Genomic DNA, 14,156 nt, shown 5'->3' with positions numbered 1-14,156 from the left:
ATGAGCAGAGCAATATTTTGTTCCTAGGACTAATGACTATTATCCATATTTTTGGAGAAGATAGCCTTCAAGAAAAGGATGTGATAACATCTTTACTTGAATTAAACAAAAAGGTGGACTTATGTCCCTATGATTAGAGGCTCAGCAGTACTCTGAGAAGGACCTGGGATCCAACATGTAACTCCTCATCTCAATTGAAAGACTACTCTATCAATTCTTGCCCTGTCTTTGACCTCCAAAGATTACCTACCTTTTATCACTCAGCCATACAGGAGACTGTAGGGGGGAAATCATTGAGGCTTGAAACAACACATGCATTTTCCAGCAGGAGTGGAGTCTCTGAAAGCCCTGAAAATGCCAGCCTTCTTAAGGTTTCAGTTGTCTGAAGTTTTTTTTCTTGTGACAACAACTTTCCTTATGAGAACATGTCCCAAGCCAGTACACTTCCAACACAAGAGCCAGTGTGGTGTAGGGTTTTGGGTGTTGGGTTAGGATTCTAGAGACCAGGATTTGAATTGAAGCGACCTTGGGCGAGTTACACTTTAATATTCTCTGAAGAAAGCAATCCCCTTTGAACAAACTTACCAAGAACACTTATATAATATGGTCACCTTAGGGTTGCCATAAATCAGAGATGAAGGCACAGTGTCCAAGGTCATGACAATTCTTTGCACTGTCATGAGCTCAGTTTTCCTTGATATGACTCATCTCTACCTCACAAGATACAGGACTATTTGTAGGTCAATTCTTCTAGTCCTCCAGCACAGTTAAATTTACTAATGTTACCTTTATTATTGCTTCTGTCTTCCATTGTGAAAGTGAGCTATACCCAATCCTCATAGTATTATGAGTGTCATTGTATCATGGCATTAAAAGGTCCCTCTTATGTAGAACATACTAGGATACCAAAATCCATGGATGCTCAAGTCCCATAATATACAATGGTGTAGTGAAATGGTGTTTCTTATATAAAATGGCAAAATCAAACTCCACTTTTAGGATTTTTTAGGAATATTTGTAATCCATAAATGATAGATTTGTGGTTACAGAATCTGTGGATGTAATAGAATCTCAACAGCTCTCTCTTTAGGAACCAAGCCAAAATCAAGACAGATTTGTAGGTCAAAATATACAAATTACACAATGGGTATGCAAAAGAAGTGTTTGAGGGCAACCAGAAAGTACAGTGAGCTTAGTTTAACAAAATAATGGTTCTCCAATTTAGTGAAGGTCCATTTCCAGTAAAGCAAATGTAATGAATGTACCTTCAACTTGCACCCAGTTTGACAGACCAGAATTAGCTTTGCTTTCAAATAATCCCCTCCCCTTGGGTTATGTATCTACCGTTTTCCCTGAGCTGCTAGTTACTCAAATGGCTTACAAACTTGGTTTTCTTATAAAACCCCAGATACATTTTGTGTTTCTTTTAAAGTGATGTAGAGGAGGCAATTTGAGAACACAGAACTAGTTGGAGGTCACCTAATCCTTTACCTCCTGCTGATTCTTCACTTCAGGCTGCCTTGCAGGATTTAAATTCATGTTTAACCTTGCAAACATGAATCTCAACATCACCCCCAGGGGACTGCATTGTAATACTGCTTTGGAATGAAAAATGGGATGTTGAGAAAGAGTTAACCTCCCCGCCCATTCTGCTTCTCAGCTCTTGACCAGGTTCTCTGAAAAAGTCCTTTTTTTCATTTGTTATAAAGGAATTGGCACCTTGAACTCACACATTTATGCATTCTGAGCGGTTAGGCCCTTAGATTGAGGTTTAGCATACCTGAATTCTCACCGTGACTGGTAAATAAATACAAAATGTGATGTGCCTAATCAAAAAGTCTCTTAGACTACAAAGGCAGGAATTGCTTTGGTAGTTTGCTGTGTAAGCATTCAAGAGAGGGTCCACTTTCAGGTATAACACATACGCAAGGTGATAATATTGCAGCTAAAAACAAATATATACAATATGTCAAGTGTAATACCGCATACAAAGAGGATAAAGTTTCCCAGGCAACAAAAACACATTCATTCATTATATGTCATGCCTTCTTGCTAGCATGACATATAAACGAATGTCTTAGCCTTGTTGATGGTAGCTGAGGACGCTGCCTGATCACATCATTCACGTTTTTTCCCTGTGGACGTCCGAAGGAAATATTGTTTGGCTGCTGAAGAATGCTAAGTTAAGGGGGCTTGAAAGAACAAACATTTAGGAAACAGGCTATTTTTCTTCCATGAGCAGACCCTGAAAGTAGTTAAGAACTACAAGACTGCAGAATGATGCAGGCAGAGCTCTGAAGGTAAAGAAACTGCTCTTATTTATTAGGAGTGGAAAGAATATCTACTATGATTTATTTCCTAGCCAAACAATGGGTTTTCCAGCACTGAAGAAATGTGTTCAGAAAAGAATAAAATGAGATTATTTTGCCAAGGTTTTTTTTTAATTTGCTCTGTTAAGAGATACATGTAATCTTTTATGTAACGGTCATGGAGTTTGTGTAAATAACCATGGCCAAGACCCTGCCCTAAACGGTTCAGGACCTGCTTATCTTCACGATTGCATCTTCCCCTATGAACCAGTGCGTATCTTGAGATCTTCTGGGGAGTCACTGCTCTCTCTCTCCCTACTGTCACATGCACGGTTGATGGGGCGAGGGAGAGAGCCTTCTCGGTGGTGGCCCCCCGCTCTGGAACTCCCTCCCTAGGGAGATCAAACAGGTTCCCACCTTGTCCTCCGTTTGTAGTCAACTAAAAACCTGGCTGTTCCGGTGCAGTTTTGACTAAGCAGCTCACCAGTAAATTTCTTGTTCCTACTTGTTTACAACGGCCCGCATTTTACACTGGCATACGTCCTACCTCAACATGTGCTTGACAGTATTTCCTGCCCGGTTTACTGTATTGTTGCACTCATTGAATCTGTACCTCAGCTATGTTTCTTTCAGCCATATTGTTTTATATTGCTTTCAATTGTGTTGTTATTTGTTTTATCTGATGTTTTAATTGGTTAAAGTGTTTTACATGTGTGTTTTAATTGTAATCTTGGGAGTGTCCCTTGTAAGCTGCCCCGAGTCCCCTAGGGGAGATGGTTGGTGGGGTATAAAAATAAATTTGTTGTTGTTGTTGTTGTTGTTGTTGTTGTTGTTGTTGTTATCATCGTCATCATCATCATCATCATCAGACACATAATGATGATTTTGGTTTTCCTTTGTCATTATTACATCTGAAAATGCCACCCCCCAAAACCTACATTTTCAGCCATGTATCACCTCATCTGAATGGTTTCTGAAATGATGCAAATCATGGTAGAATAATTGAATCATAGAATTATAAAGCTGGAAGTGACCTCAAGAGGCATTAAGTCCAACCCTCTCTGATACAGATCTCCATTTACAGCATCCCCAGCAGGAAGATGTCCGGCCCATTTCTGAAGACATCTAGAGAAGGACACCCCACCAACCTGCCTAGGGCACTGGTTCCATTGCCATACAATTCCTATTGTCCAGAAGTTCCTTCTAATTTTCAATTGAAATTTATCTCCCTGTAACTTAAAACCATTAGACTTGGCCCGGCACTCTGGGGTAAAAGAGAGAAGACCTGTCCTTTCCTCTCTGTGATTGCCCTTGAGGTATTTAAAGAGTATTCACATGTCACCAAGCTGAACAAGCCCAGCTCCTTCAATGTTTCCTCATACATTTTGTTCTAAGCCGAAATCCTAAAGAGTGAAGAAATAATTGTCTTTGTATAAAGTATAGAGCAGAAGTGTTTGTTTGTTAGCATAATATTAAGACAGAGGTTAATTCCAGACCCAACTTAACCAAAATAAAGTAATATGCCTGAGAGAGTAAACCAATGACTGACCTATAATGAATCTTGTCCACTCTCCCTACTCTCTAGAAGGATTCAAGGACAAAGTAAAATATTTTACCCTGAAAAGGAGTGACACTTTGCCCACTCTTGGTTTAATCACAGAATCAATGACAATAATTCATTTCCCCATTTTTCCCAGTTCAGATGCAAAGCAGCTTACAAAGGTTAGAAGAGACCTTTAAAAATTTGCATCATGTGAAGGTATAATAAAACCGGTCTGAGTCCCTCTATGGAGGTATCGATAGTTAAAAGCAGTTAAAATATGATCATTTCAGAAAATCAGGAAAGGAAAGTGATACAGCATATTATAAAAGGCCCTTTCACTCAGATTAATCTACCTCCAAAGGCTTGCTGCAACAAAAAGCCCTGCCTATGGAAGGGTAGCAAGGAGGCCACGAGGCAGACTAATCTAGGAAAGGAGTACTAGGGCTCGGGAACAGCAACCGAGAAGTCTCTCCCCCATGATCCCATTAAATGTCTCTATGAGGATGGTGATACTGATATGTCAAACCATGGGCAGGGTTAGGATTAGGGTTAGGGTTGGAAGAATGCATCTGAGTAAGTAGATTTACCCCATGGAAACTTATGCTACCAACTTAGTTCTCTCAGTTAGTTAATAATAATAAATCTTTATTTATATCCCACTTTTCTGTGGTGGCGCAGTGGGTTAAAGCACCTAGCTGCTGAACTTGTTGACTGAAAGGTTGCAGGTTCAAATCCGGGGAGTGGTGTGAGCTCCCGCTGTTAGCCCTAGCTTCCGCAAATCTAGCAGTTCGAAAACATGCAAATGTGAGTAGATCAATAGGTACCGCTCTGGGGGGAGGTAATGGTGCTCCTTGCAGTCATGCCAGCCACATGACCTAAGAGATGTCTATGGATAACACCAGCTCTTTGGCTTAGAAATGGAGATGACCACCATACCCCAGAGTTGGACATGATTGGACTTCATGTCAGGGGAAAACCTTTGCCTTTACCCCTCACGGGACTCAAAGTAGCTTACAACATATTAAAATCATGTAAACAGTAACCCAAATACATTGATAGTAAGCATAAAACATCATAAAATAACAATGTAAAACAATAATAATTTACATTCACATTTTTGTGGCATCATGTCAGATCATATTGCACTTTGTTCCAGTCCATAAACATGATGATATTTCTTATCACTCCAGCTTAGTTTCCTTCACGAAAGGCCTGTCAAAACAGGAAAGTTTTTAAATGGTTCTTGAAGGAAGAAAGGTAGGGAGTAGGGAGTTGGTTGGTATGAGGAGATGGGAGGGTGCTCCACAGGGTTGGGGCGGCCACTGAAAATGCATTCTCCCTCGTTAATGTCAGTCGCATTTGTGATGGTAGTAGAAGTGAGAGTCTCACCAGAACATCTTAAAGAGCGGGTCGAGGAGTTGGTATGAGGAGATGTGGTCAGATAAGTAAGTTGGACCTGAACTGTTTAGGACTTTAAAGGTCAAAACCAGCACCTTGAGTTGGGCTTGGAAACAGATTAGCAGCCAGTGCAGGTGCTGTAGCAGAGGGTTTGTTTGCTCTTTGGGTCCAGCACCTGTAAGTAACTTGACTGTAGTTCTTTGGACTTACTGAAGTTTCCGGGCACTCTTCAGGGGCAATCCCATGTAGAGCCCGTTACAGTAATCTAACTGGGATGTGACCAAGGCGTGGGCCACCATGGTCAAGACTGGCTTCTCAAGGTATGGGCACAGTTGGCACAAGTTTTAATTGTTCAAAGGCCCACCCAGTTCCTAAGGTGCTACACGATTCCTTTGCATATTAATCTTCCCAACAAAATAGCCCTGTCTTTGAATGGAAGAATATAATTCATTGGATAACCTGAACCTATACATAGGTGACTATAGGTCAAAACTAGTATTTTGATTTGCATGCCAAAATAGATTGGCACTTAGTGGAGCTGTTAGGAGCCCCCGGTGGCGCAGTGGTTTAAACCCCTGTGTTGGCAGGACTGAAGATTGACAGGCCGCAGGTTCGAATCCGGGGAGAGTGTGGATGAGCTCCCTCTATCAGCTCCAGCTCCTCATGTGGGGACATGAGAGAAGCCTCCACAAGGATGGTAAAAACATCAAAACATTCGGGCATCCCCTAGGCAATGCCCTTGCAGACGGCCAATTCTCTCACACCAGAAGTGACTTGCAGTTTCTCAAGTCGCTTCTGACATGACAAAGAAAAAAGAAAAAAGAAGTGCATCTGTTGCAGCAAGGAAGTTGTATCCTTCCTGTAGCTAATTTCAGTTAGCAATCTCCTTATAGTTCTTTCTACAAGCTGAAGTTTGCAAATACTCTTTAAAGGCAGATCTACACCGAATGCATTACAATAATCTCCCATATCATCTCTCACTAAAATATCAAAACCATATGGATCTGAGTTTTGACTCCACACATAGCCCTGGATGGGCCTTTGCTACTTTATTTGTATTCCTGGTCTTTATCCACTAGATTATGACAACTTTGCTTGTATCAATGTGAATTTATAGAGAGTAACGACGAATGGGTTAGTTTAAACAACATAGGCCTGAGAATAAGACACAGTTGGATAGTGATCTAACTTTTCTACTAGCGACAGAACATCAGCCTTCTTAATATGATTTGGATTCAGTTGTATGGTTAGCTATGATACATCTACCAGGGCACAATTCAAAGTTCTGGTTTTAACCTACAAAACCCTTTATGGTTCTGGCCCAGTTTACCTGTTCAAACGTATTCTCCCCTACGAACCATCAAGGGCGTTAAGATCTTCCGGAGAGGCCCTGCTCTTGGTCCTGCCACCTTTGCAGTCGTGTTTGGTGGGGACAAGACAGGAACTTTTCTGTGGTGGTTCCCCAGCTATGGAACTCTCTCCCAAATGAAATTCGATCTGCCCCCGCCCTCCTGACCTTTAGGAAGTGAAGTCTTGGTTGTGGAACAAGGCATTTGCAGAGTGATGGCTGAGACCTGTTATTGACTAAGGTATTGATCTCAATGTGCGGACTGAGTTGGACATTGTTTTTATCCTGGAGAATGTTTTATTATCTGATATGTATTTTTAACTTATTGTTTATATATGATGTTTAAAAGGTTTGTTTGTGAGCATTGAATACTTGCTGTTAGCCGGTCTGAGTCCCTCTACGGAGGTAGAGAAGATTGGGATATAAAAGCTTTAAATAAATAATAATAAACAAATAAATCTTGCATTTTCATACTGGTGGAACATTTCAGATATGCACCACCACAGCAGAGGCTGGTTATTTTCCTTTCCTGAATGCACCACAATGTGCATCTTCAGGAATATCCTAGTGGTTCTTGGAAGGTCCTCAAATGCAACATTATTGATGGACATCTGGGCAGTGGCTACGGGTGTCTTTATTCCCCCCCCCCCCCAATGACTTAGGGATGGGGCTAGCACACTGAAAAGGTGGATTGAGGGGGTGTTGGTTATTGTGCATTCAGAATGGGATTCTGATCTCAGCAAAGAATAAAAAAAGTTTTACAATTACGTCACTGCAGTTCATTAACAGGATTGAAATAATAGTTTTGCATATACCTTGGCTGTTTAATGTCTCTCCACATAGCAAAACAATCAGCTGAATGATATTTCTTTTCCTCCTTAAGTAATCTGACTTCACTTGATGAAATCATGGGCTGAAAATCTAGCAGCTTCAACATTAAGCATCAGATTTATAAGCAATTTCATCCTGCATGTTTGAAGAAGTACACATGTAGCATAGAATGGATAATTAAGAGCAAACGAATGATTTGCCAAATAATACCTTTATCTTTGTTGACAAAATGTTTCTGAGCAGATTACAAAGTTCTTATCTATATTTGTTTCTGCAATGATTGTGACATTTTATATTGGCTCTAGCCCATTTTTATTATCTTGCATAAATAAACTATATAATGATGTTTCCTTTCCCTGTCTAGCAGTCTGATCTACAGATTTGCTGCACCAGCGTAAATGTGCTTACTCAGTATCTGGCATATCAATTGCTACACCAGTGCAAAACACCGAATATAACACAATGCTGAAATTGCGCTGATGTTACATTTTGGTGTCACATGCAGATCTGCTAGCAGAAATGTTTAGGAATGGAATATTAGTCATTTACAATTCTGGTAAAACACATTATGATTTGAGCAAGATAGTAATAACCTTCACTCTAATAGTGTACTCAGGCAGTGAAGGCTGACAAGACTGGAATCAAAACAGAGCCGTTTTGAAACTAAAGCAACTGAGGGAAGTTTCGGCATTCTTGTAGGCAGATTAAAGTTCACTGAAGTATATATATTTTTAAAATATGCTTCTCCTATTAAGAAGCAGGCCATTAAGCAGTGAAGAAGAACAGTGCAGTTTGAAGACTCATTATTCTATATTTTATTTATTTATCATGTCAGGAGTGAACCAAACAGTTGTATTGCATTAAAAACAAACAAACAAGCTAACAAAACACAAAGTTTGCAAACTTGGTAGTTGATTAAATGTCCTTTGACCAGTAGCTGGTCACTTGGAGTGCCTCTGGTGTTACTATAAGAAGGTCCTCCATTGTGCATGTAGCAGGGCTCAGGTTGCATTGCAGCAGGTGGTCAGTGGTTTGCTCTTCTCCACACTCGCGTGTCATGGATTCCACTTTGTAGCCCCATTTCTTAAGGTTGGCTCTGCATCCCGTGGTGCCAGAGCACAGTCTGTTAAGCGCCTTCCAAGTCGACCAGTTTTCTGTGTGCCCAGGGGGGAATCTCTCATTTAGTATCAGCCATTGATTGAGGTTCTGGGTTTTAACCTGCCACTTTTGGACTCTCGCTTGCTGAGGTGTTCCAATCCAATCATTTATATGATGGATCAGCTGGGCTCTTGGCTCCTGCTCTCCATGGGTCTTGCTGCCACGGTTTCAATCATATAATTTTATTAATTTGACCCAAGGGGGTCAGTGCTCGACAACAATTTCCAATACATTTTCCCCATTATATCTCTTTCAAGAGTGAATTTCCCTTCGTAGGGGTAGATATCATTCACTTCCTGTTGACTCATCCCCGTTCTTAACTATGAGTCATATATAAGCCAGATATTTGTAATTTGGGGATTGCCTGTACATGTTCCAAGAAATGACTCAGTAAGGGAGCGCCAGTGTTTTGTTTCTTAGATCCCAAATGTTTGTTTCATGAGGGGTCTAGTTGCTTTTCCCTTATAAAATTTTAGGCATGTGCACCACAAAACTATTGTTGCAAATGGTAAAATGTTCTAAAATGTATCCCTAGTGTTGGCTAATGTGGTCAGTGAAGTGTTCCTACAGTAAACACATTGACCACATTGTTTTACTTTCAGGTCTATAGCAGGCTTTACATTTTCATGTTCCTTCAGTTTCTTCATGTTAGAATATCTGCCATAAAATGCAATTTAATACTTTGTCCCTAGGTAATAGTTCCTACTGAAACTTCTGCTTATTTTAGCCAACTACTTTTCAATAGAAAGCTGTTGAAATATTGTTTATACTGTGATCCAAGTTCAAATAAATGATAACATGTATTTCTTCAGCTGAGATTAATCTTTATAATAAAACTGCACTTAAAACTGTGTCAGGGAATCTGATCCTCAAATAATTCTGTCAGAGTAGAATGAATGAAAATGCTCCACAAGCATGGAACTTCCCCCTCCCCTCATTGTTTCATGACTCTCCACCTTCTCAAGTGATAGGGAATTTCAGTATGACATTTTACAGGGTCTATTTCCTACTGGAAATTCATGGCATTTAGTACCATCTGTTTATTTGCAAAGATGGAAGTTTGAGCATAAGTGAGTTGCCAAGGACCTTTATAGATAATGCTACCTGGAGAATTGGGAACAAATCTTGATATCTTTTGGCAGCTACATACCCAAAGACACATTTTCCCTCTTTGGTTCCTACCAGAGAAAATAGGTAATATGTCTTAAGCAGTAGTAAAGTTATATAGAAAAAGGCAAGGGCAAGAGTTCACTTAGTCAATTGCAAAATACAAATGTGTAAACAAGAATTACACATTTACGATTGGTTCACATTCACTGCTTTAGGGAATATATAGGAGCTATAAAAATCCCAAAGCCCGTTTATTGAATGGGGGGCAGTTATTGCATGCAACGTGGGTCTGTTCTTCTATCCACTAGGAACCAGCTGACTGATGTTCCCATCACCCTTTCAATGAGTGATCTCTGATGCAAGGAAAAATTGTGACAGGGACCCTGATTCTGACTGTTGCACCAGAGCTACCTCAATGAAGTGGGAATATCAGGGAGCTACTTTGTAATTGATAGTGACTGCTGTCTAGTAAGTTGAAATATGGGAGTGGAGGATGCAAATTGCACTTAGCTATGATGGTTACATAGCTAAGTATATTATAGAGAACTCTGCTGATATTACCTATTAATTATGCATAAATTGGATGTACATCTGGGTTCAGAAAAGGCAGAGGAACGAGAGACCAAATTGCCAATATCCACTGGATAATGGAGAAAGGTAGGGAGTTTCAGAAAAAAAATCTATATCTTTTTTATTGACTATTCTAAGGCATTTGACCATCTGGATAATAATAAACTGTGGCAAGTTCTTGGTGGTATGGGGATACCAAGTCTCCTTGTCTGTCTCCTGAGGAATAATGGTCAAGTAGCAACAGTAAGAACAGATCACAGAACAACAGACAGGTTCGAGATTGGAACAGGAGTATGACGAGGCTTTATACTCTCACCTAACCTATTCAACTTGTATGCAGAACACATCATGTGACGTGGGGCTTGATGAAACCAAGGCTGGAGTTAAAATTGCTGGAAGACACATTAACAACCTTAGATATGCAGATCTGATGGCTCAAAGTGTGGAGGAGCTGAGGAGCCTTCTAACAAAAGTGAAAGAAGAAACTACAAAAGCTAGGTTACAGTTAAACATAAAAAAACTAAGACGATGGCAACCAGACTAATTGATAACTGGCAAATAGAGGGAGAAAACGTGGAGGCTGTGACAGACTTTGTATTTCTAGGTGCAAAGATTACTGTAGACACCAGGAAATCATAAGACATTTACTTCTTGGGAGGAGAGAAATGACCATTCTCGATAAAATAGTTAAGAGTAGAGACATCACACTGGCAACAAAGATCCGCATAGTTAAAGCAATGGTATTCCCTATAGTAACCTATGTATGTGAGAGCTGGACCATAAAGAAGGCTGAGTGAAGGAAGATAGATGCTTTAGAACTGTGGTGTTGGAGGAAAATTCTGAGAGTGCCTTGGACCGCAAGAAGATCCAACCAGCCCATACTTCAGGAAATAAAGCCCAACTCCTCACTGGAGGGAAGGCTGTTAGAGGCAAAGATGAAGTACTTCGGCTAAATCATGAGAAGACAGGAAAGCTTGAAGAAGACAATGATGTTGGGAAAATGGAAGGAAAAAAGGAAGAGGGGCAGACCAAGGCCAAGATGGAAGTCCTTGAAGTGACTGACTTGACTTTGAAGAAGCTGGGGGTGGCCACGGCCAATAGGGAGCTCTGGCGTGGACTGATCCATGAGGTCACAAAGAGTCAGAACCAATTAAACAAATAAACAACAGCAACAAAATCAAGAGGTCTCGTCATCCAGCACTATTTGAAAACGTCACAATATAAAGTTGTATTATCTTGTTGTTCCTATCACTATGAGTTTTATGTATCCAGTCCTGATGATCATCCTTAGATTTCTTTTGTGTGTCACCGAAGCACTCTTGATGTGGTTTGGGAGAAGAATTGCTTTTAGAGTGGGTCCTTTGTGTATCAGCCATCTCATGGGTCTTTGTTTCCACTAATAATAATATGCAAAATGTCTTGGTTAAGTCCTTAAGCTTCAATACTAATGTGAGAAATATTTGTCAAAAATAAGGGCAAACTAAATTAATGACAGTTCATGAAAGAATGCAGAGGAGAACCTCTTGGACTGTGCTGACATGTGGAATGATTTGCCAAAATGACATATATCAAGATAGCATTTCATCACTTTAGACAATAGCAAAGGAGAAATGAAACATCTTCTATCCTTTAGTATGTGATATTCTTGGCTGAACCTTTTGATCTGAGGGGGCTCGGTAGCTTACATTCAGACAAAAGGCATGTCAGCCTCGGCACTGAATTGTATGATAGCAACATGAGCTTTATCCTACACTAGGACCTTTATGCTAGCAATGATAGTCATCAAATAATGATCTGCTGCTGACATTTCCAGGTGTTGTAAAGCTCCTGGCTGTCACTCATCAATTTAACAAAGGGTAATGTCTGATAAGTGATGACTGGAAATATGTAGGTTTTATGCTACCTGCTCTCACCCTCTTCTTGTTCCTGTTCTGCTTTTCAGCTTTCTGTCTCCAGCTTGAATTCTGTATGGCAAGTTTAGATTTCTATCTTAGATATACATACACACGGCTTCCACACACACATACACACACATTCGCACTTTTCTCTGGCTCACCACAAAACTTTATTTAATATGATGTGGCTACTACAAGCTTCCTAAAGACTTTCAGCATCTATTGTGGTTTTTGTATCTTTCCAACTTATTGTGAGAGCACAGATTCCGTGTTTGTGTATATGTGTGTTTCCAAACAATAATATTGTCAATAAGAATGCCTGCTAATTAAACGAGGGATCAAATCCATGCAAATTTAAAGGGATGCTACTGGCTTGATCTTACTTCCCCTCTCCCTCCCACAAGATCCCTTTCACACTGCATAGTTATGATATTATGATTCCACTTTAACTGTCATACCAGCATTTTGTGAAGTTCAAACAAGGGTATTTAGAATTTTTAGCTGGGAGTTATAGTGCCTCACAAAACTGCAAACTCTGAAATTCCATAAAGTGTAGCCATGCCCATTAAAGGGGGGTATCTGTACAATTATTATGTCATATAAAATGGCCCCAAGGATAGCCTTTGGCCATCTTGACCACATTTTGCTTGGCCACATATCTCCCAATTTTCATTGGTGAAAAGTTAGAGGGTACAAAATTAGATTGGCTGCATTTTGTGTTTATCAAAGTTTTCATATTTAGTTATAAACTGTATTTTACCCAAAGCTGGGGCTCAAGACAGCTTGACATGTTGTCTTTAGATGATATGAGAGGAAGGGTGTGGAGACCCTTTGGGAATTAGAATTTGTTTTATTTCCAAACAGCTAGCCTGGCATTTGTGTGACTTGAGGAATACAAAATTCAGCCTTTCAGTGGTGTGATCCCTCACTGCAAGAGAAATAGGTTGTACTAACTTAAAATGGGACTTCTCTGAGAGAGCTGTTCCCCTCTACCCAAACTGCATCCTATTGATGTGCCTTTCCAGATCAAGTGGTTAAATTCATCCAAGGCCCTCATAGTATCACACAACATGAAGAACGTGCTGTTGTTTTCCTACGAAAGTGCCTATGAGCTTTTCACTGTGTAGAGTCAAACTTTTAGACTTCAAGGCTGTCTTTTGTATTTTCAAAACCAGACACCACATTTTATTGCGATGCTTTTATTGCTCTTCTTTTTCATGGCTGGCCCAGAGCCATTAGAGTATTGCTCGATGGACCTAATTGGAGCCTCTGGACCATTGCTCTCATTCTGTTTAAAGACTCCATGGAGGTGGCACAACTAACAGTGTCACTCCCCCGCTCCCATCATGCTTTTAGAAAACACATTTGCACCATAGAGAATTATTTGGGAATCAAAGCCCAACAAAGGTTTAATGCCTTTTTGGATGACCTGACAAAGATATTATAAGAAATATGTACTTTAAAATATAGATAGCAGGGAAGTGAAAAACTGGAAAAGGGGGATGGTTTGTGGACCATCAAATTATACAGTTGAAAGTGGAACATCATTTTGTCTCCTGAGTCACTGAACTCACAAAAATCCTAGCTAGAAAACTCACTTGCCTAATCCAGAGTGCTTGTAGTTTCTTCCTTTTCAATGGCATCACTTGTACTTTAAGAAACAAGTAATTTGTGGCAGCCTACAGGGCTACCAGTGTGAAGCCAAAGAATGTTGATTGCACGCAGCTAAGTGATGGACAGTATCTCTGGATTTCCAATATGTTGTCTTGGAAAATTATTTATTGCTGTCACTTAATTTTTCCCCTTATACGTTTTTCAGGCACTTGAAGCTTGCAGCAAACAAAGCCCCCACATAAAACCTTGCCAGAGGCATTTGGTAACACCCTCCATTATTCCTGTTTATCACACATTTCCTGTGAAGAGAAATGTATGTAGATCCAATACATTGACTCTTTCTCTTCCAGGTGATATTCCATGTGATCAAAATCAGAAGG

The 14,156-nt window shown here is 40.1% G+C and overlaps 1 protein-coding gene across 1 annotated transcript in view; it reads left to right on the top strand.

The window, feature by feature from the left end:
* Positions 1-5,547: 5,547 nt before the first annotated feature.
* The window catches only part of NPS (neuropeptide S), a 39,165-nt gene continuing 30,556 nt past the window's right edge, over positions 5,548-14,156 (top strand). The window contains exon 1 of the mRNA XM_067466265.1: positions 5,548-5,570. Within this exon, the coding sequence (XP_067322366.1) occupies positions 5,548-5,570 (23 nt within the window). The remainder of the gene's footprint in view (positions 5,571-14,156) is intronic.

This window comes from Anolis sagrei, chromosome 3 (assembly GCF_037176765.1).
Source record: "Anolis sagrei isolate rAnoSag1 chromosome 3, rAnoSag1.mat, whole genome shotgun sequence".
NCBI classification, from domain to species: domain Eukaryota; kingdom Metazoa; phylum Chordata; class Lepidosauria; order Squamata; family Dactyloidae; genus Anolis; species Anolis sagrei.
Note: the sequence above shows the minus strand (reverse complement) of the source record. Positions and strands in the feature narration are given on the sequence as shown.